This window comes from Saccopteryx bilineata, chromosome 5 (genome assembly GCF_036850765.1).
Source record: "Saccopteryx bilineata isolate mSacBil1 chromosome 5, mSacBil1_pri_phased_curated, whole genome shotgun sequence".
Lineage (NCBI taxonomy): Eukaryota > Metazoa > Chordata > Mammalia > Chiroptera > Emballonuridae > Saccopteryx > Saccopteryx bilineata.
Genome location: NC_089494.1, coordinates 138,382,233 through 138,406,680, shown reverse-complemented (window position 1 = coordinate 138,406,680; position 24,448 = coordinate 138,382,233). Strand labels below are relative to the sequence as shown.

Genomic DNA, 24,448 nt, shown 5'->3' with positions numbered 1-24,448 from the left:
GAGCTCATAACCACTATAAAAACATATAATATATTGTTTTAGTCATGATTATTTTACTTAAAGTGCTTTATAAATACTGAGTAATAACATTTTTTTCTCCATTGTCTTGCCTGCAGTGATATTACTAACAAGTATCTTTTTGTGTGTGTGTGTGACAAATAGGGACAGACAGACAGGAAGGGAAAGAGATGAGAAGCATCAATTCTTCCTTGCAGATCCTTATTTGTTCATTGATTGCTTTCTCATATGTGCCTTGACCAGGGGCCTATAGCAGACTGAGTGACCCCTTGCTCAAGCCAGTGACCTTGGGCTTCAAGCCAGTGACCTTTGGGCCCCAGCCAGCCACCATGGGGTCATGTCTGTGATCCCATGCTCAAGCCAGCAACCCTGCACTCAAGCTGGCGATCTCAAGGTTTTGAACCTGGGTCCTATGAGTCCCAGTCTGACATGGTATCCACTGTAGCACCAACTGGTCAGGCACTAACAAGTATCAGAAAGGGGAGCCTTTTGTTTTCCAACTTCATCATCTCTGCTCTGTGTAACCTGCCACAAAAAGCTGTCAGCAGATTTTGACACTGGCAAAGAGAGATGACAGATGCGTTGATTTAGATCTTACCCTTGTGTGCTTTCTATATAAAACATACAAAACCGCCTTTGAACTTTGCTGTTGCCATTTAGACTGTAGCATACTGTCAGCATAATGTATCTAAATAGTAAAGTAATTCTAGGTCTGCATATTTTCCAAGGTTACCTTCAAATGAAAAAGCTGTGAAACTTCAAGACATTGTTTCTATTTCTTTTTATACTGCAAAAACTAAACTAAATATCTTTCAGGTGATCTACCTTTTAGACGAGAGGGTTATGCCTAATTTTTATGTATTAGATTTTGTTTTATTTAAAAATATACACATATTTTTTTCTGGTGACAGGCTGCTCGAAATGCGATTTCTATTTCATAAGTATCCAGAAGTGGTGATTAAAACATTTGCTTATCGCCTGACCAGGCAGTGACGCAGTGAATAGACCATCGGACTGGGATGCGGAGGACCCAGGTTTGAGACCCCGAGGTTGCCAGCTTGAGCTCAGGCTCATCTGGTTTGAGCAAAAAGCTCACCAGCTTGGACACAAGGTTGCTGGCTTAAGCAAGGGGTTACTCGGTCTGCTGAAGGCCTGCAATCAAGGCACATATGAGAAAGCAATCAATGAACAACTAAGGAGTTGCAACAAAAAACTGATGATTGATGCTTCTCATCTCTCTCCCTTCCTGTCTGTCCCCCTATCTATCCCTCTCTCTGATTCTCTCTCTGTCTCTGTAAAAAATAAATAAATAAATAAATAAATAAATAAATAAATAAAACCATCTTAAAAAAGTTTTTTGCTTATCAAATTCCCCACCTGCCATTGGCTAAAGTCCTGCATGAACTTGCCGGAAATACATTCTCCTTCTCTGAACTCGGCGCGTGCAGCATAGCATTTGTCTGCCACGTCTCACCTTATATTCTGAGTATGTATTTACTAAACATATCAGCCAAGTTAGATTTTAAACCCACTGAGGACAGAAAGTTTGTTTTATACCTCTCTTTATCACCCAACACAGTCCCTTATTATAAGGCATTTAATGAATTTAAAAATATAGACTATATAAAAGTAAAGTTAAATATGTAAATGCAAATAGCCTGTCATTTCATCTGTGAGTGGAGCAGGACATTCCTCCTGCATCAGTGGTTATCTGGTACACTCTCCGATAAAAGTGGCTTCCTCACCTGAAACTAGTGAGCAGCCTACACGTAAGTCATTGTTCAGATGTCACGTGTGTCCCCTCTTATAGGCTGTGAAGTAGGGGCACAGTACGAAGGTACAGTCATAGAAACACACATGCAGCACAGTTCTGCATGTCCCTTTTGGAAAGTAGAGCATCAGCAGCACTTACCTTGTTCTAGAACCATGATCATACTGTAATTGTTGTTCATCGTTTTTTATTGTATGCATCTTATAACTTAACAGCAAATTTTCATGAATGTGCCAGACATTTTGACTTTGCTGATGAAGACTGTAAGCTGCATTGAGTAGATGAGAAAATGGAAGCTTATAGAGTATGAAAATTCCAAAGGACTATTCGACTAGTTAAGTGGCAGACCCCAGATAGGAACCTGTTTGTCCTTGGTGCTAAACCCGTTGGTTGTTCTTATAATTAACAATATAAATGTTATCATAACTGAAGTGTATGTAACGTTTGTGAGAGACTCATTTCTGGAACGATGTAGATACAAGGCTTAAATTGGGGGGAATGTAATCTTAAAATTCGCCTAAATATTCTCTAAATTCTGGAATATAATTTTATTAGTGCTCATTGGCAACATTTCCCTTGCTTTTTGAAATCTTGAGATATCTGTAAGTCTAGTATAGAAACTAGAAACTTTTTATTACTACTCTGAGTAGAATCAGTGCTAAATTTAATGAACTAACATTTATAGAAAGAGAAAAATACAATGAAACCCTTAGTTGAAGGCCAGAGGAAGTGCTTTGTTATAATGTATGCAAAGTAGGATTTTAGGTCATTACTGTAAAGCTACATATTATTCACAAAGTTTTAAAGTGAATTCTTCTGTATGTATCATGTCCCGTTATAGAATGAATATGTTATTGAGGATATTGATGCCAGAGTTATTGAATATGAAGATAACCGGCCCATCCTAGATCTGTTTCTGCAGAAGCCAATGGGTTTGCTGTCTCTACTTGATGAGGAAAGTAGATTTCCCAAAGCCACCGACCAGACTCTTATAGGCGAGTATTAAACCCAGTATGTCTACATCATTTTCTGATATAGTCATCTAATTCTGAATGGTTAAAAAATAGGTTTTTAATTATTTGGGAGAAAATAACTGTCACAAAGCCTGTAGTTCAGACCTTAAAGAAGAGGCTTTGGGTCTAATCCCTGCATCAGTGAATATGTATAACAGTGTGAATGAAATACATATGTCACGACAAGTTCAACAAGTTTAGACATTAGGCTTCTCCTTACTTTGTGAGCCCCAACCATCAGATCTTATGTTAGAAATTACCCTAGAAACATGGAAACAACCAAAAAGCCCGTCAATAGATGACTGGATAAAGAAGATGTGGCACATATACACTATGGAATACTACTCAGCCATAAGAAATGATGACATCGGAACATTTACAGCAAAATGGTGGGATCTTGATAACATGATACGAAGAGAAATAAGTAAATCAGAAAAAAACAGGAACTGCATTATTCCATACGTAGGTGGGACATAAAAGTGAAACTAAGAGACATTGATAAGAGTGTGGTGGTTACGGGGGGAAGGGGGAAAGGGAGAGGGAGAGGGAAAGGGGGAGGGGGAGGGGCACAAAGAAAACTAGATAGAAGGTGACAGAGGACAATCTGACTTTGGGTGATGGGTATGCAACATAATTGAACAACAAGATAACCTGGACTTGTTATCCTTGAATATATGTATCCTGATTTATTGATGTCACCCCATTAAAAAAATAAAATTATTATAAAAAAAATTAAAAAAAATAAAAAGAAATTACCCTAGAAATTATTCAACCCAAAATTAGAAATCAAAGGGCAGGGCAAAAGGATAGTACTAGAATTTGAAAAGAGCTCATGGGAAGGAAATAAATTCATCTGTGATGTTCTAGTCATTTATCTACTAGAGGCACTAGCCTCAAATAGCTTAGTAACCTCTAAGTTACAGTATGTTAATAAATGTTTATGATAATCCTGAGTCATCAAAAATATTAAACATTGTTTTTTTTTTCTTTTCGAGAAGACAGAGATATCTATAGTACATTTAAAAGATAGTGACCTAAAATGGTTAAAATAAATATTCCTACTCTTTTAATAAATCTTTAGATTTAGTCCTCTAAAAATATAATTTTTAATATGGAATACTATATTCCCTGATGGTAGGGGATCCTCATTCTGCATAGTGAATACTTGCAAAAAATTTAGATTCACATTTTCTCTCATTTACTTTGGAGATAAAGCAGACTGTTTCTTACCATTAAGTCAGTGTTGTTGCTTCCTCCCTACTCATGATTGGCTTATCCTGTCCTCTAATTGTGTACTGCTAATGAAAAAGAAAATAATCTCAAAATTGTGAAAAAATCATTTCACAGGAGTACCTTGGGTTTTTTGTTTGTTTGTTTGTTTGTTTTGGGGTTTTTTTATTGATTTTAATTTATTGTCTTACAATAATTTCTAGTGTTGCCCCAAATGCATCTCTCTTCCCCCTGTATTCCCCTCAACATCTCCCTTGCCCACCTCCCCATAGCGCCCTCCCCCCTTCCCATCAGGTTTATCCCATCCTATCACCCCCTTCCCTCTGTTCTCTTTTCCTCTGGTCCCATTGATCCCTCCTCTGTCTCAATTCCGTTCCTCATTGAATTCCTCAAATGAGTGAGGTCATATATTTTTCTTTTTCTGCCTGGCTTATTTCACTTAGCATAATAGTTTCCATGTCATCCATGTTGCCACAAAAGGTAAGATTTCCTTCTTTTTCATGGCCCCATAGTATTCCATTGTGTATATGTACCAAAGCTTTTTAATCCACTCGTCCACTGATGGACACTTGGGCTGTTTCCAGATCTTCGCTATTGTGAACAATGCTGCCATAAACATGGGGGTGCATTTCTCCTTTTGAAACAGTGCTATGGTTTTCTTGGGGTATATTCCTAAAAGTGGAATAGCTAGGTCAAAAGGCAGTTCGATTTTTAATTTTTTGAGGAATCTCCATACTGTTTTCCACAGTGGCTGCATCAGTCTGCATTCCCACCAGCAGTGCAGGAGGGTTCCCTTTTCTCCACATCCTGGCCAGCACTTTTTCTGTGTTGTTTTGTTGATGAGCGCCATTCTGATTGGTGTGGGGTGATATCTCATTGTTGTTTTAATTTGCATTTCTCTAATGATTAGTGATGTTGAACATTTTTTCATCTGCCTATTGGCCATCTTAATGTCCTCTTTGGAGAAGTGTCTATTCATTTCTTTTTCCCATGTTTTGATTGGATTTGTTTATCTTCCTGGTGTTGAATTTTACAAATTCTTTATAAATTTTGGTTATTAACCCCTTATCAGACGTATTATTGAATATTTTCTCCCATTGTGTAGTTTGTCTTTTTATTCTGTTCTTATTGTCTTTAGCTGTGCAAAAGCTTTTTAGTTTGATATAGTCCCATTTGTTTATCTTGTCTTTCATTTCCGTTGCCCGTGGAGATAAGTCAGCAAATGTATTGCTGCAAGAAATGTCAGAGAGCTTACTGCCTATGTTTTCTTCTAAGATGCTTATGGTTTCACGGCTTACATTTAAGTCTTTTTTCCATTTTGAGTTTATTTTTGTGAATGGTGTAAGTTGGTGGTCTATTTTCATTCTTTTGCAGGCAGCTGTCCAATTTTCCCAACCCCATTTGTTAAAGAGACTATCTTTACTCCATTGTATGCTCTTACCTCCTTTGTCAAATATCAATTGTGTGGGTTTATTTCTGGGTTCTCTGTTCTGTTCCATTGATCTATATGCCTGTTCTTATGCCAGTACCAAGCTGTTTTGAGTACAATGGCCTTGTGGTATAACTTGATATCAGGAAGTGTGATACCTCCCACTTTATTCTTCCTTTTCAAGATTGCTGAGGCTATTCATGTTCTTTTTTGGTTCCATATAAATTTTTAGAATATGTGTTCTATATCATTGAAGTATGTCATTGATATTTTAATTGGTATTGCATTGAATTTATAAATTGCTTTGGGTAATATAGACATTTTAATGATGTTTATTCTTCTAACCATGAGCACAGTATATGCTTCCACTTGTTTGTATCTTTCTTAATATCTTTTATCAATGTTCTATAATTTTCCGAGTACAAGTCTTTAATCTCCTTGGTTAAATTTACTCCTAGGTACTTTATTTTTTTTGGTTGCAAAGGAGTACCTTGGTTTTGATGTTAAAATATTCCTCTAAAACATGAGTAAAAAGTTCTCTGAGGGTAATAAAACTGTTACAGAAACATAGCCTTTCCTCTTGTGTTTCCCATGTAACCAATAATAACGTATAACTTCTCTAAAGACAGGAGAGGCACAACACCTGATTTTCAGGCTTCAAACTGTGTTTCAGAAACCTCTCTAATCAGTCAGTCTCCTCTGTATCAGTTGTTCTCAAAATGTGGTCCCCAGACAAGGAATACTTGCATCACCTGGGAGCTTGGTAGAATTATGACTTCTTGGATCCCATTCCAGATCTACTGAGTCAGAAACTCTGGAAGTAGGACCTGGAAATGGGTTTCAGGGGACCCTGATACTTGTTAAGGTTTGAGAATGACTTCTCTAAATCATAATGGAATGGCAAAATTCATGATCTTGGATGTTACCTTACCATTTATAATTCTATTCCAAGTCTGCTTGCATAAGATATGTACAATTTTCTTTTTTCCTGCACATTGTCCATTTTATGGAGAGATAATTCTATCAATCTGTATTTTTTTAGTATCTCCTACATGCTTGATATTGGAGGTGTTTTTTTTCCAATAGAAAAATTTGAAGATAACCTGAAATCACAGTACTTCTGGAGGCCCAAAAGAATGGAACTTAGTTTTGGAATTCACCATTTTGCAGGAAAGGTAAGAACATTGAACAGTTAAGACTGAGTTTCTCTTTGGTCTTCTGTCAAATAGTAGTGGTAGACATGAAAGCTGTGGCCCAGGATACTTACAGGTGATTCTAATGAGAGAGCCGTCTGTTTCTCCCCTCCCTGGCCCTACCTCTGCTCTCCAGTCTCCTGAAGTCTGTCCTGTTCTTTGCCCACCACTCCCACTCTGGGGCATCCACTTCTAGCAGCTATTCTGAAAAGGCAAAAAAAAAAAAAAAAAAAGAAAGAAAAAATTCTCAGTTCAACAAACACAAGGTAGTAGTTTTTGTAGAGGAATTTTTATTAAGTAAGTGAAAAACAAGAAAGAAAAGAAAGACAAGCCTTAAACAGTCCACCTTTCTGATCCCAACATTTGGCTTTGGGTAAGATTGGCGGGTAGTGGTACCTATTTTTTCCTTCTTTTAGTGATAGCTGGGAACCTTTATTTTAAACTGACTTTTTTGGACAGTAGGTGCGTCTCTCTCCACCACAGCCTTTGTCTTCCCTCCTTCCCAACAGGAGGAGGTGCCAGGCTGGAGGTAGGTTTAGTCAGATAAGTGAGCTAACCTGGATTGATGAAGCTGGCGAATGGATGGATACACAGTTAGAAGAAGAATGGTTTGAGCACTGACAGATACCCATTCCCACCCCAGAGCAAACCTCAGTGCCCGGAGGCCGTGTTCCTTCCCTTCTGTGGAGAATAATAAGTCATTCTATCACAATGACGTCATAAATATTGGAGGGCTAAAAAGATACTAAAATACAGAATGAATGCAATGAAGCCTGACCTGTGGTGGTGCAGTGGATAAAGCATCGACCTGGAAATGCTGAGGTCGCCGGTTCAAAACCCTGGGCCTGCCTGGTCAAGGCACATATGGGAGTTGATGCTTCCAGCTCCTCCCCACCTTCTCTCTGTCTCTCTCTCCTCTCTCTCCCTCTCTGTTTCTCTCTCCCCCTTTCTCTTTCCTCTCTAAAAAAATGAATAAATAAAATTTAAAAAATAAATAAATAAACTTAAATAAAAATCAAAACCAAAAGATAAATTACAGAATGAATGCAATGAATTAAAAATACATAAACAGGATGAACTAAGCAGAACCCTGAGCACTCTAGTTTACTAGATCTCTGTTCAACAAACCTCAGCATTCTACATACTCATCATCAAAAAAAAAAATCTACCTTAAATATTATAGTTGTAGCCTCTCTCATGGTTTTTACCACCTGATTTTATTAATAAACCTCCTTTAAAACATTTATAAATAGTTGTCTATGATAATTTTATCCAGTTTTTAATATCAATATCAGTCTGCTTGGACCACCATAACAAAATACCACAGCTAGGGTGGCTTAAACAACAGAAATGTATTTTTTCTCAGTTCTGGAGACTTCAAGTCTAAGACAAGGTGCCGGCAGGGTTGAGGGCTGGTGAGGCCTCTCTTCCTGGCTTACAGACAACTTCCTTTTCTTTGTGTACACATGGGGTAGAGAGAGACAGATCTCTGGTGTATCTTCCTCATTATATAAGGACATCAGCCCTATGGGATTAGGACCCCATCCTCACGACCTCACTCAACTTTAATTACCTGCTTAAAGACCCTCTCTCCAAATAGTCAGTCAGAGGTTAAGGATTCAACATAATTTTAGAAGAACGCAATTTAGTCCATAACAACCGCCATATTGGACCATCCTACAGAAATCTTTGGGTTACATTGATCTTTATTTTAGTCTTATATTTTAGTAGTGCCAGAAGCATAAACACCTACAGCAAACTTAGATCTCAGTGCTACTGAGACAGAACTCTACACAATGGCCAATTCACTGCAGTGAATCCACTGTCACAGGAATGAGAATGACTCAGGGGCCCAGGGGCCCTTATACCTCACCCAACCTTCCAGAAACACACCAGATTTCTAGCATGATAAATGGTAGGAATCAAACTTCCTTTATCATTTCAACCCAACCCAAACAAAAGCAATGAGACAGATTTTTTTCTAACAAGGTTTACTATAAACCTGGAGACATTCGCTTTTCCAACCAAGTTGTAAAGGGACTGCCTGTATAAATCCTTGTATACCTGTCACTCGGCACAGTGAGCCCTCCATGAATACCTATTTATGAAGATGATGATGACAGTGGTACAGTTGTGATAATGATAACATACTTTATCAACAGGTTCTCTATAATGCAAGTGGGTTCTTAGCTAAAAATAGAGACACCCTTCCAACTGATATAGTGCTACTTTTGAGGTCATCAGAAAACAGTGTAATTCGACAACTAGTCAGTCACCCTCTGACAAAAACAGGTAAGCCAAGACAATTTATTTTATTTTATTTTGTGTGTGTGTGTGTGTGTGTGTGTGTGTGACAGAGACAGAAAGAGACAGAGAGAGGGACAGACAGATTGGAAGGGAGAGAGATGGAAAAGCATCATCCATTCTTCATTGTGGCACCTTAGTTGGTTCATTGATTGCTTTCTCATATGTGCCTTGACCGGAGGGTTACAGCAGACTGAGCTCAAGCTGGTGAGCCTTGCTCAAACCAGATGAGCCTGCGCTCAAGCTAGAGACGTTGGGGTTTTGAACCTGGGTTCTCTGTGTCCCAGTCCGATGCTCTATTCACTGCACCACCACCAGCTCAGGCAAGACAATTTGCTTTAAATGAAAAGTTTTTCAGGCCAAATCAAACAGTTTCTTCATTGATTTGAGAGAAAAAGAGAGAGAGAGAGTAGGGAAGGAACGCAGAAAGAGAGAAGCATCAACTCACTGTTCCATTTAGTTCCATTTAGTTGTGCACTCACTGATTGCTTCTGGAATGTGCTCTGACTGGGGTGATCCATGATGACCCATGATCTTCACTTGCTGGGGTGAGGCTCTATCCACTGAGCAACCCAGCCAGGGTCTGATCAAATAGTTTCTGATTGTGATTTTCATGAGTATAATCCTCAATTCTTCATGTTGGTTTGTTTTGGGCTTAAGGTATTCAATAATTAATGTTCTCTGCCTAGATCATCTGAAGGAACATAAAAAAGGTGGGTTTTCATTAAAGAAAGTGAAGGAAATATGGTGGTGTCCTAGCTACTCACCAGAAGAATATGCTCACCTCCGGAGAGCTCAGCATCACCTGCTATTTCAGAGTGGGCAGCATTTGGATAGTTCCTTGAGGTTCTACGGGTTTAGTGAACCCTGCCTTATTGGTTAAAAATTCACATGATCTTGTTCCATTCAGCTATATACATTCTTAGATTTGCTTTTAAGTAGAAAAAAATGTAGTTTGGGGTTGTTTTTCTTTTTTTTTTTTTTTTTCATTTTTCTGAAGCTGGAAACAGGGAGAGACAGTCAGATAGACTCCCGCATGCACCCGACCGGGATCCACCCGGCACGCCCACCAGGGGCGACACTCTGCCCATCCTGGGCGTCGCCATGTTGCGACCAGAGCCACTCTAGCGCCTGGGGCAGAGGCCACAGAGCCATCCCCAGCGCAAGGGCCATCTTTGCTCCAATGGAGCCTTAGCTGCGGGAGGGGAAGAGAGAGACAGAGAGGGAAAGCACGGCGGGAAGAGAGAGACAGAGAGGGAAAGCATGGCGGAGGAGTGGAGAAGCAAATGGGCGCTTCTCCTGTGTGCCCTGGCCGGGAATCGAACCGGGGTCCTCCGCACGCTAGGCCGACGCTCTACCGCTGAGCCAACCGGCCAGGGCCTGGGGTTGTTTTTCTTTATTGGAGTTTAAAATTGTTCTCTGCATTTTTGTAGTTTTATTGAGGTATAACTGACATAACATACATTTAGATAGTGAAATTTGATGACTTTTTTTTTTTTTTTAGTGAGGGGAGAGGGGAGAAAAAGAGAGAAAGAGAAGGGAGGAGCAGCAGGAAGCCTCAACTCCCATATGTGCCCTAACCGGGCAAGTCCAGGGTTTCAAACCAGCAACCTCAGCATTGCAGGTTGACGCTTTATCCACTACGCCACCACTGATTAGGCAGTAAAATTTTATGACTTCTTTACGTACATAAACACTGTTAAACTATCACCACAATTAATAATGAATCTGTTCATTACCCCCAAATGATATTTCCTCATTACCCATTGTAATCCTTCCCCTCCTTCTCCCTGCCTCTAATCAGCTGTTCTAGCATCTGTTGAAGAGATGTTCTTTCCTCATTGAATTCCTTTTGCACTCTTGTTGAAAATCAATTGACTCTATATGTCTAGATCTATATCTAGGCTCTCTACAATGTTTTATTGATATTTGTCTATCTTTCTGCAAGTACTACACTTCTTGACTATAGTAACTTTATTAAAAATCTTGAAAGCGACATCAATTTTATTGATATTCTCAAAGTACCAGCTTATGGTTTCATTGACCTTCTAGGTTTTGCTATTTCTCAGTGTTTGTTGTTTTTGTTTGTTTGTTTTGCTTTTAAGTTTATTGCCTCCTTTCTTCTGTTTACTTTAGGTATTTTGTCTTTTTTCTAACTTCTAAGGTGAAAGCTTCCATGATTTAAGAAAATATTTCTTCTTTTCTAATACAGGCACTTAAACGGGTTATTTATAAGTCTTATATTTAATTTCTAAATATCTTGGAGTTTTCCAGATATATTTTTGTTATGGACTTCTAATTTAATTCTATAATGCTCAAAAAGCATATTTTGTATGATTTAATCCATTTAACTTTATTGAAACATTTTTCATGGCCCAGGATATGGTCTATCTTGGTTTATGTTGCACTTGAAAATAATGTATATTCTACTGTTGTTAGGTGGTATGTTCTATATTATAAATATCAATTAGGTCAACTTGTTTGATACTATTGGTTAAGTCTTCTGTATTCTTACTGGTTTTCTCCTGGTTCTATCAGTTACTGAGAGAAGGATCTTGATATATCTGACTTTGTCAATTTATTGATTTTTTTTTTCATTTAAATCAGGTTTTTGCTTCATATATTTTTAAGGTCTCTAAGAGAGTGCATAAAAATTTAGAATTGTTTTATCTTCTTGATGAATAGACCCCTTTATTATTAATAAGTGACTCTCTTTTATCCGGGGTAATATTTTTTGTTCTGAAATCTGCCTTGTATGATAATGATTTGTAGACTTCAGCTTTCTTATGATTAGTGGTTGAATGGCATTTTTCATACTTTTTTTTTTTTAATTTTTCTGAAGTTGGAAACAGGGACTCAGTCAGACAAACTCCCGCATGCGCCCGACAAGGATCCACCCGGCATGCCCACCAGGGGGTGATGCTCTGCCCATCTGGGGTGTCACTCTGTTGCAACCAGAGCCATTCTAGCACCTGAGGCAGAGGCCATAGAGCCATCCTCAGCACCCGGGCCAACTTTGCTCCAATGAAGCCTTGGCTGCGGGAGGGGAAGAGAGAGACAGAGAGGAAAGAGAGGGGGAGGGGTGGAGAAGCAGATGGGCGCTTCTCTGGTGTGCCCTGGCCGGGAATTGCACCCGGGACTCCTGCACACCAGGCCGACACTCTACCACTGAGCCAACTGGCCAGGGCCGCATTTTTCATACTTTTAATTTCAACATATTTTTGTGTTCATATTTTTTAAGACTTTATTTGTATTAGAACAGAGAGAGTGTGAGAGAGAAACAGAGAGAGAGAAGAGTGGGAGGAGATGGAAGCATCAACTCCCATTTGTGATTTGTGCCTTAACCAGACAAGCCCAGGGTTTCAAACTGGTGACCTCAGCATTCCAGTGCAATGCTTTATCCACTGCACCACCACAGATCAGACTTTGTGTTTATATTTAACTAGAAAGCCTGGCAGTCATACGAAATGACCGCTGTTCTAGATATTATAAATTGTAATTAAAATGATTTGTGCAAAGGTGTCTGCTAATTCAAACTGAATTACCCAGGGCAGGCGGTGAGGACGCCCCTTTGCTTAGTGCCCCATGGGGTTTCTCCCTTCTACTTGCTTAATTGCTTAAAGTAGAGTGCAATGAAGGAAACCACTGGCGGTACATTTCTTAAGAGCCACTGCTAGCTCAATAAATAAAGGTGATTTAAATAATAAAATGTTAATTCACATGTCAAAGATCTCTTTGTACACAACATTTCTTTTTTTTTTTTTTTTTTTTTTTTTTTTATTTTTTTCTGAAGCTGGAAACGGGGAGAGACAGACAGACTCCCGCATGCGCCCGACCGGGATCCACCCGGCACGCCCACCAGGGGCGACGCTCTGCCCACCGGGGGGCGATGCTCTGCCCCTCCGGGGCGTCGCTCTGCGGAGACCAGAGCCACTCTAGCGCCTGGGGCAGCAGCCAAGGAGCCATCCCCAGCGCCCGGGCCATCTTTGCTCCAATGGAGCCTTGGGAGGGGAAGAGAGAGACAGAGAGGAAGGAGGGGGGGCAGGGGTGGAGAAGCAAATGGGTGCTTCTCCTATGTGCCCTGGCCGGGAAACGAACCTGGGTCGCCCGCACGCCAGGCCGACGCTCTACCGCTGAGCCAACTGGCCAGGGCCTTGTACACAACATTTCTTGTGTAGATCTTTCCATCATTTTTAAGCTCGCCTTCAGAGGACCACCAATTATTTTTAATTTTACGTCCATTCTTTCACGAACTCTTGAACAGGCAACATAAAGTTGACCGTGTCCAAATGAAGGCTAAGGTAAAAAAAATGCCAACATTGAGAAAATCCTTTCTTGCCACGGTCAAATCGATTAGTTTCTAACTTGAAGTTTAAGGACTGACAGTGTTCACATTTGATATTCATGTCACCAGAGGAATGCTCAAAAATTAAAGTTTCTCCATTTGAAACTGTTTTAATCCTTTTTGCATTTCGGTCAGCATTACTCTGTCGTTTTTTTTGCATTTCTCTCCTGCCTTTGTTCAAGGGACTCATTTTGTCAAGACAGGCTGTTTTGTCTTGCATCTGAGGCAAGCCTTGTTTCTCTATGCTCATTAGTCTCATTTTGCTGAGAAAGACGCATTTGCTCTGCGACTGAAGCAAGCCTTGTCTTTCTCTGCTCAGTGGTTTCTTTTTGTCGAGAAAGCCGTTTTTGTGCAGCTTTAGCTCCTTTTCTCTCCTCTTCAGTGCTGTATTTTCTAGGAGGCATTCTTAAAAGAAATTACGTTAAGACGTAGTTTTAATGTAACACAGATGATTGCCAATGCAAACAAATGTTCACCTTCCCCCTGACCCGCTCAATTTGCGTTCAGCCATGGCAACTTCACCCCATTGGCTAGTACAGTTACGCAAGCAACCAATAAGCTATCGGCGACAAACAGACACTTAAGCCGCATATAATAAAGAAGTGAGTTTTTGTAGACTACATATAGTTTGGGCCTTGCTTTTTAAAATCCAATCTGAAAATCTCTGCCTTTTAATTGTGATAATTGAACTATTTACATTTAATGTGATTAATGATGTGTTTGGATTGACATTACCGTCTTACTTGTTTTCTACTGGTTGCATCTGTTCTTTTGCCCAGGCTTTGCCTAGGTTTCTCTCTCTCCATTTCAGCTTAAAGCCTCTTCAGGCAGAGAAAGCTGGAGAAATCGTAGAGCTCACTTCATTTATTTCCCCTCTGTCAGGGATCACTGTCCTGTACTGCTTGGTTCACAATGTGTAACGACTCTTTCTCCTAGAAAAATACTGTAGGATCCCACTTGTGTGAGACAAACTCATAGAGACGGAATTGCAGTTGTCAGGGGATGGGAGGGATGTGAGAATAGGGAATTATTATTTAATAGGTCTGGAGTTTCAGTGGTAGGACGTGAGAAGAGCTATAGAGATGGATGGCAGTGTTGGTTGCAGAACATTATGGATGTATGTAATACCACAGAACTGTACAATTTAAAATGATTAAGAAGCTGAATGTTATGTTATGTGTGTTTTACCTCACCAAAATAAATGTAAAGGGAAAAGTTGTTCCATATAATCTGTATGGTTTTGTAGTTGTTTCAGTCCATCCAGCCTGTGTCACTTTATCTTGCCCAGAAGCAAAAGTCTTCAGTTTTGATTTTAATAATTATCTCTTTCTGTTTTCACTTACAGCATCTATGCCTCTACTTCATGCTTTTCACCCTTATAAAATAGGCAACCAAGTTCTCAATACTACATTATGCCTCCTGACTATCAGCAGAACAGTTCTCTGGTTTAAGAGAACTTCATAGTCAAAAGGTGTTTCAGGAACTTAGAACCTTGAAGCTGTATATGTTTGCACATGTATACTCACTTACATGTGCAAACATATAGTAATAACAACAATAACAGATAAATTGGTTTAAAAACTCCACTATGCAGCCCTAGCTAGATAGCTCTGTTGGTTAGAGCGTTGTCCCGATATGCAAAGGTTGCTGGTTTGATCCCTGGTCAGGGCACTTATAGGAATAGGTTGACACTTCTGTGTCTCTCTCTATTCCTCTCTTTCCAAAATCAATAAATAAATTTTAAAAATAAATAAAAATTGCACTATGCCAAGTACTTTCATTTATCCCTAATAACAATACTCTGAGAAGGAACAGCTTTCACAGGTGAGACACTGAGACTTGGAAAGGTTGAACAGCTTTTCCATTGTTACCTCACAGAATTAGGTAGAAAAATTCAGGTTCTTCAATCCGTTACCTATGCTGTCTCCAGTGGTTGGTTTATTGTGCTTGGTAGGTGGATGGGAGAGGAGTGAAAGTGAACTAACATTTCCAGGCACCTAACGGGTGACAGCCAAACTATCACATTTCATCAAAATTCTATGAGGTAGGCATCACCATCTCCATTTTATGGATCCAGAGTCCAAGTTCAGAGACTTAAGTAAAAGACCCATTGGTAATACAACTTAAGTACCGCAGCGGGTATTCAAGCCCAGATCTTCCTGGCTTCCAAGATCAGTAATTTTTCATCACACTGTCCTTTTGTCACAACCTGGAGTTGTGAACATTTATACAGCCCTTGCACCAGGCACACATTTCTGAACGTTAGGTTGAAATTGTCCAGTGTTTTCAGCAACACTTGTCTCACTTAAATTGCTTCATATGAATGAATGATCCATGTGATTTTTAAGGCCTGTTGTAAAGCTTAACTTTATGTTAAAAAAAATCCCAGATGCCATTTAACACACATACACAAAATAAAATTGCTTTTTCTATTATAAACACTCCATAACTTGTAGCAATTAAAAGGAAATCCAACATTGACCTATATCTTTCTATTCTCCAAGCTGGATTGTTTTTCTGAGTTAAAATTTTGGTATAAATTTTCACATATTATTTTATCTCTAAGTTTCTCAATAAATAGTTATCCAAGCATGTAAATCTGAATACTGTGGGATCAACAATGCTCATTTTAATATTTAAATAAATGAGGAAATCCTTCTAGCTACCAAGGGTTCTAAAAGGTATGTTAATTTTATCTAAATTCCAATAGGTAACCTGCCACATTCTAAAACTAAAAATATCATAAACTATCAACTGAGAACTTCAGAAAAATCAATCAACCTGACAAAGGTAAGAAAATGCATTTTTCATGGCAGTGGATCTAAGCCTCTAACCTTTACAATGACAATATTGGTGTGCTCCTAAAAGTATTTTCCTTCATTTTTCTCCCTTTACTCCTGTTTCCTGCTTAAACAGATATTTATGTTATGTTCACATTACCATAGGACACTAAATAGTCATGGATTTTTGATATATTCTTGACTCTTCATTTACAGCTTAGTTTGAATGTTACACTCAGACCAACTAAAAATGTATAAGGTCAGAGATACTCGCATTCTTTGCACAACCAGGTCACATTCCAATGAGGCTTTGAATAATTACCTTAAAATAAAAATATCAGTGACCGTTTGCTGTTTTGTATATGTGAGTTCATAGCCTGTGAGACGCTGGAGGAAGTCCCCCACGCTCCCTGTAGATCACAGGGCGCGATCGGTGCTGAAGCACCACTGTCTCCCTTGGTCTCCTCAGGGTGAACCCGGAGAAACCACGCGTCACGCCAGAGAGACGACCAACATGAAGACACAAACAGTTGCTTCATATTTTAGAGTAAGATATTAAATTATGATATGTTGTGCTAAAGGATGGTATTTATTCTAAATGAGAGTGACAGGTCAAAAACTAGTAACATCTCAGAGTAGTACTATTAGCAAAAAAGTTTTTTTTCTGCATTTCAACTACTATTTGTTAGATACAAGAAGTTAAGTAGAGTATGCTGTCAAAAATCTGTAAAATGGTGGTATGCTAGGTCCATCTTAATGGAAATCTTTACCTGGGTTAAAATTTGTCCATAGAGCAAAATGTATTTTCATCAGATGCTGTGATAACCATCTTTGCTCCTTCCCACTCCTGAATAATGTGGGGATAGACAGATGGGACAAGGTTGAGTACCCATGCCCATTCTGTATCTTGCTACATACAGATGAGCTGAAAACCTCAAAAGAATGGACATAGCGTAACACTATCTTGGTCCCTAAGAAAAACCAATGCCTAAATTGCAGTGAGCTGTGCTCAGCTTGCCAAAGATAGGTGTATGGCTCTTCGAGGCCTGGCAGATGTTTGTATGACTAAAGGAATGATGACTCACTGATAAACATAATGAAAAGGGCTCCAAAATAGCAGACCCAGCCCTTTGAAGAAGATCACATCTGAGTCTCAGGGCCCCAGAGGAAGCCATGCAGATCTCACGCTGCATCAGTTACTCAGTCCCAGCGGGCGGTTCAGCTGGGGACTTCTGTATTTCCAACACTGCAAGAGAGCCAGTCTTCAACAGCTACCGACGTCCACATGTTCATCACCTGGCCAACAATTTGTAATCCTGGTGCTGGTTTTCTGGGAGTCCACTTTTACTGAAACCATGATTATCCTAATATGTTATATCCTTAGTTAATTGGCTACTAATTATTTATGCTTAGAATATCGGCTGCTGTTTTAATAAGGTATTGCTGCATAAGAGAGTCTTCCCACCTGTGTGATTTAAAAAAAATTTTTAAACAAAAAAATTATCAAACTAGAGCAGACTAGATTACTTAAATGATTACTGAGGAAGCCCTGAAGAAGAAAACAGACAAAACTCTATGTCTTACTGGAGCATACAGTCTAGCAAGGGAGCACACAATAAAGATAACAATAGAGGCTGCAAAATGCTATGGGAAAAGGAAACAGCAGGGCAAGAAAAACTGGGAGTGGGGAGTGGGTTGTGATCTAGAGAAGCCTCACTTAGTGACATTTGAGTCAAGATGTGAGAAGGTTAGAAACGAGCTATGCAGAAATGAAGGAACAGCCAGTGCAAAGGCATTGAGGTAGGAGCAGGCTTGCAGGGTTGGAGGAGAGTAAGAGAGAAAGATAATAAAAAATGAGATTCAAGATGTAAGGGGTGAGGAAAGGTGCAAATGCAGGACCTTGGACATTATAAAGATTTTGACTTTCCACTTGGGTTTGAATCCTTGTTTCACCATTTGTCAGAGGTCATAGGTTGAGCACTCTGAACTTCCCATTGTCTGTAAAATGGCAGTCTCATTGACTGTACATGGTTATTTTGAGGATTAAAATTAAACATCGAGTACAATGTCTGGCATATTGTATGTTAAAAAAAATGAAATGGATTTGTTTATTTATTTATTTGTTTTATTCAGTGAGAGGAGGGGAGGCAGAGAGACAGAATCCCATCTGCGTGCCCCCGACTAGGATCCACCTGGCAAGCTCACTAGGAGACGATGCTCCGCCCATCTGAGGTGTTGCTCTGTTGCTCAGCAACAGAGTTCTGCCTGAGCCAGAGGTCATGGAGTGACCCTCAGTGCCCAGGGCGAACTCACTCCAGTCAAGCCATGGCCGCAGGAGGGGGGAGAGAAAGAGAAAGTGGAGAAGCAGATGGTTGCTTCTCCTGTGTGCCCTGACTGGGAGTCGAAACCAGAACGTCCACATGCCAGGCCGACGCTCTACCACTGAACCAACCGGCAGTTATTTGTATAACTCTGACCTATATAATAATCTACATTAACTTCTGAATCCTTATTTTAAATTAAGAGATAATTCTGACAGAGATTAAAGTGTTTACTTTCATTCTTTCCAGAAAAGAGCTAGATAAGGAAATTCGTAGTATAAGCAGAAAACTAGACTGTGTGCCTAAATGCTGTAATTTGGCAAGCTTCCCTGAGAGGATATACTATATTTCTTGTGTATAAAATGTTTTCATATATATGACGCACCTTAATTTGGGGGCCCAAAATTTGGGGAAAAAATGCATTACACATAAAGTTATTAAAGTCAAGTTTTATTCATCATAAAATTTATACAACTCATCACTGTCAAAACTCCCATCCATGAGCTTGTCCTCATCTGTGCCTGATGATGAATCACTGTCTTCATATATTGCCTCATCCTGAGTTCCATCTATGGCATTTGAAATGCCACAACCACTGTGTAAGACACATCCAGTTTTTAGACCCCCGAATTAAAAAAAAAAAAGTGTCATATACTTTTTGAGTGCAAAATCTCCCCTTGCTGAGAATCACTGGGATAGGCTGTGGTCACACAGCAAGTGGCAGAGCTGGGGCGAGCACCGTCTAGGAGCTCAGGCCTCTCAATCATGTATTGAGAAGTACGGTAATTACTCAGAAACTATCAAAAATAATTTTAGCCTGACCTGTGGTGGCGCAGTGGATAAAGCGTAGACCTGGAACGCTGAGGCTGCCGGTTCAAAACCCTGCACTTGTCTGGTTAAGGCACATGTGAGAGTTGATGCTTCCTGCTCCTCCCCCCTTTCTCTCTCTCTCTCTCTCTCTCTCTCTCTCTCTCTCTCATTCTCTCTCTCTAAAATGAATAAATAAAAAATAATAATTTTATCTATTAATTAAAGTTGCCTATAAAATTTACGAGCAAACTTTTAATAGCTATTGTAAGTTCCTAGTTATTGCCTGTCTATGTGTATGAGTAAATCTGTCTTTTAAAAGATGCTATATAAAATTGTCATTAATATAAATTTCCCTCCATTTAATGTGAATCAGTATAGCATGTGTAACATTAAGGTTTTAGATTTATTTTTTTACTACAATAAAATGACCTACAAACTCATAAGTTTTTGTATGCTACACGGGAAACTTATTTTTGTCACATATTATAGTATTCCCTGATGGATTTGCTATCTAAAATGGTGGTGGGCCAACCTCATTTTGTTCGTTGCATCAAACCAAATAATGAACGTCAGGCAAGAAACTACGACAAAGAGAAGGTCCTGCTGCAGCTCCGCTACACAGGGATTCTGGAGACAGCAAGGATTCGGAGGCTGGGGTACTCGCATCGGATTCTTTTTGCAAACTTTATAAAACGGTAAGTGGGTTTCTTTTTTTTTTTTTTTAGGTGAGAGGAAGGGAGATACTGAGACAGACTATCAGGGCATGTGCTCTGACTAGGATCCACTCAGCAACCCCATCTGGGGCTGATGCTTAACTACCAAGCTATTTTTAGCACCTGCAGCTGATGCACTCCAACAGAGCTATCCTCAGCGACTGGGGCCATGCTCAAATCAATCTAGCCACCAGCTGCAGTAGGGCAATAAGGAGAGAAGAGGGAGAGGGATGGTAGGAGCCCTGACTGGGAATCAAAACTGGGACATCCGTACACCAGGCCAATGCTCTCTCCACTGAGCCACCATCCAGGGCCACATAGATTTCTTTTTAAGTTTCCATGTGCAGTTTATATCAGAATTATTTGGAACTATTATAGGAAACAATCACTTAGGTGCTCTAGGAAAAAAGCATATTGTTCATGTTAAGGATTATGAAAGAATAGGCAGCTAGGATCTGGAGAAGTTTCTCTCGTCAGCTGGGAGGCCTGTGTGGCACCACAGGTATGTGTCACATGCAGCATGACTGAGAGGCCTGAGCTCCTAGACGGTGCTCGCCCCAGCTCTGCCACTTGCTGTGTGACCACGGCCTATCCCAGTGATTCTCAGCAAGGGGAGATTTTGCACTCAAAGGACATTGGTTAATGTCTAGAGACATTTTGAATTGTCACAACTGGTGGGATGGGGCAATGGTTGCTAGCATACAGTGGGTAGATACCAACGATCCTGCTAAACATCTGAAAATGCACAGGACAACCTCCCACAGCAATGATTATCCAGCCTAAAATAAAAACAGTGGTTGAGAAGCCCTGGCCCATATAAAAACTTTTTCCTCATCTAATAAATCTCCCATGACCACCTGACAGAATTGTTATAAGAATCAAGTGATTTGACTTTGGGTGATGGGCACACAACACAATCAACAGTTCAAATGCTATAGAGATGTTCACCTGACACCTGTGTGCTCTTATTGATCAATGTCACCCTATTAAATTTTATTTCTAAATTTAAAAAATATATAGTTTGACTTGTGGGGGGAAAAGAAAGATTCAAATGAGATACTGTCTCTAAAGGTGATTTAGGAGACAGAAAGGGCATAAGGAGTTCTTTCTGGTATTTGAGAGTAGTGTAAAATGAATTAAACTATAAATTAAATACATTTTATTAAGTAAATACATTAATGGTAATACGGAGATTTAGTACCATATACATATATTTAATATTTTAAATGCTCGTGTTTTTGACATGTATCAATTCTAAGATTTGTATTAGCCATTAAACTTCAAGTTTCAGTTTTCAGAGTGAAACTTATTACAGTAATTAGGTAAAACGTGGCATTTGAGGAATTCTCTGTTACATTCTCTGGCTTTTTTCAGAGTTTATCAATTATCATTAAGAACAAACCAGCCTGACCAAACAGTGGTACAGTGGATAGAGCCTCAGACTGGGACACAGAGGACCCAGGTTCAAAATCCTGAGGTCGCTGGCTTGAGCCCAAAGGTTGCTGGCTTAAAGCCTAAGGTCACTACTGGCTTAAGCCCAAGGTCTCTGGCTTGAGTAAGGGGTCATTCGCTCCGCTGTAGCCCCCTGGTCAAGGCACATATGAGAAAGCAATCAATGAACAACTAAGGTACTGCAATGAAGAATTGATGCTTCTCATCTCTCTCCCTGCCTGTCTGTCCCTATCTGTCCCTCTCTCTGACTCTCTCTCTGTCTCTGTCAAAAAAAAAGAACAAAACAAAGTTTGGTGATTGCACAGGGAACTGTGATTTCTAATCCCTTCACACTGCCCCCCCCCAAAAAAAGGAAAACATGGCTTGTCTTGTGTCAAGCATTCTTTTACTTGGGGTAACCTATATCCTTACTAAATTAAATGAGAATTCTAACCCTTTTGACAAATTTTCATATTTTTAGTAATTCATGGTAGTTCCTATTTTTTCTTTAGAAACCTAGGTCTCTAAAGAAAAGTAAGGCATTCATTTGGAGCACCTGGAAGGAGAATCCTACCATTCTGTTATGATGGAGTGCAAATTTACATAAACGTGGTGACTTTCATATTGACAAATTCTTTCTAGTATTTCCAGACAGACTTTAAAACTTTAAGTTGTAGAGTTCAAAAGTACAGCCAGCATCTAACCACTGACTGCTTCTCACAGAGCAGACCCAATTTTACATCCAAAACTAAGAAATAAAAAATATTGTAATTTCTTATTGGTCAACAGGAAACATCTCCATTCTGCTCATGAATGAGGTATCGAAAAGGACTTGATGGAAAGGCGTTTCAGATTTTAAGTCAAAGTTTGACTTTATTATACTTTTTATTTTTTAAGAGCAGATCTTTAACTTGCTTAAATATTAATATAAGTAACATTAATATGATAGTTTTTTCCATTTTAAAAATTTGAAGTGTTGATTGTGTTGTGTGCCCATCACCCAAAGTCAAATCTTTTTCTGTTACTGTGTATTTGTCCCTCTTTACTCCACTGCCCCACCCCTCCCCCAGTAACCACTTCCCTTAATATAACATAATGTACTCAATATAACATTAATATAAGTATCCTTATATTTTAGCCACTTTTTTTTGTAATATAAGCAGTCAACATTTATTGAATTCTGACCATATGTAGACTTGCTCATCAGAGCTTTACAAGTATTATTTTGTCTAGTTTTCCTGGAAATCCATCTCCCTGCCCCTGGCAATCACCACGCAGTTGTCCCTGTCAATGATGTTGTGTGTTTTTTTTTATCCTATTTTGCTCTATCCCTCCTCCTACTTTCTCACCCAACTCCCAACATCCAAAAACTGTCAGCCTGCTCTCTACTTATGAGTCTGTGTCCATTTTGCTTGCTACTTTATTTTGTTCATTAGATTCCATATATGAGTGAAACCATATGGGACTCATCTTTCTCTGACTGTCTTATTTCACTTAGCATGATGATCTCCTCCAGGCCCAGCCATGCTGTGCCAAAACGGAAGATTTCCTTCCTTATGTTCGTGTAGTATTCCATTGTGTATATGCACCACTGCTTTTTAATCCTCTCACCCACTGACGGACACTCGGCTGTTTCCCGATCTTGGCTACTGTAAACAATGCTGCAGTAAATATAGGGGTGCATATCTTCTATTGAATTACCAGTTTGGAATTCTTAGACTATATCCCAAGAAGTAGGAACACAGGTTCAAAAAGCATTTTTATTTTGAATTTGTTGAGATAACTCCTTTCTGCTTTCCACAGTGGCTGCACCAGTCTGCATCCCCACCAACAGTGCATGAGGGTTCCCTTTTCTCCACACCTGATTTATTGATGAAAGCCATTCTGACAGTTGTGAGGTGATACCTCATTGTGATTTTAATTTGCATTTCTTTGATGGTCAGTGACATTGAGCATCTTTCCATACGTCTATTAGCCATTTGTATGTCCTCTTTAGAAAAATGTCTATTCAGGTCCTTTGCTCATTTTTAAATTGAGTTATTTATTTATTTATTTATTGGTGTTGAGTATTAGAAGTTCTTTATAAAATTTGGTTGTTAACACTTTATCAGATGTATCAGTTAATATGTTCTCCCATAGAGTGGGTAGTCTTTTCATTTTGTTGATGAATTTCTTAGTTGTGCAAATACTTTTTAGTTTGATATAGTCCTATTTGTTTATCATTTCTCTTATTTCCCTTGTCTGAGAAGATATATCTAAAAAAAAATTGCTATGAGAAATGTCTAGCCTGACCTGTGGTGGCGCAGTGGTTAAAGCGTAAACCTGGAATGCTGCGGTCGCCAGTTTGAAACCCTGAGCTTGCCTGGTCAAGGCACATGTGGGAGTTGATACTTCCTGCTCCTGCCCTCCTTCATTTTCTTTATCTCTCTCTCTCCCTTAGCGACTTTTTTAATGTACAAGGCACCATGCTAGTTACTGTAGGAAACACAGAATTTTAAAACTTTAATGTACAGGTTTGACCTTAAAGAATTAGCAATCCCGTTAAAATGATCAGAGCCATAGACATAGAAAGTCAATCAGCAGTGCAAGGTAATAACTACTAGGATCCAAAGCAATCGTACACACAGTGTAAGAAGTCAGGGGAGAGAAAGAGTATACCCAGGAGGAGACTAAGAGAGCACCCAGAAGGGGGACTCACACTGGAACCTCATGGGAGGCGTGGCTTGTGGAAAAGGCAGGAAGGTGCTTTCTCAGGGCACAAGTGGGTGTACCACAGCTAGAGGGGTTTGGATGAGACGGATGGCAGAGGGGGTATGAGTAAAAGGACAGAAGTAACAGAGAATAGTATGGGATAAGATGGAAAACCAATCAGGTTAAAATTATGGCCTTGAATGCCAGACTAAATTTGTACTTTCAAAATTATCCATGGTTTTACAATATGGACCATAAGGAGAACTCAGCCTATTTTTCTTGATGACGTTGTAGTTAGAAGTTGCTTATTTGGAAGGACAAAGTGAGAGTAAATTCTTGAATGTTTATCTAAGTCCTGTGCTATTAGCAAATTACTATATATGACAGATGAGGCAAGGG

At 39.4% G+C, this 24,448-nt stretch overlaps 1 protein-coding gene across 1 annotated transcript in view; it reads left to right on the top strand.

Annotated features, from left to right (window-relative positions):
* Positions 1-24,448, top strand: part of MYO3A (myosin IIIA) — a 240,824-nt gene that overhangs the window by 150,515 nt on the left and 65,861 nt on the right. Inside the window, exons 21-26 of the mRNA XM_066279445.1 lie at positions 2,631-2,784; positions 6,548-6,636; positions 8,817-8,946; positions 16,014-16,093; positions 16,553-16,630; positions 19,704-19,909. Of these exons, the coding sequence (XP_066135542.1) occupies positions 2,631-2,784; positions 6,548-6,636; positions 8,817-8,946; positions 16,014-16,093; positions 16,553-16,630; positions 19,704-19,909 (737 nt within the window). The remainder of the gene's footprint in view (positions 1-2,630; positions 2,785-6,547; positions 6,637-8,816; positions 8,947-16,013; positions 16,094-16,552; positions 16,631-19,703; positions 19,910-24,448) is intronic.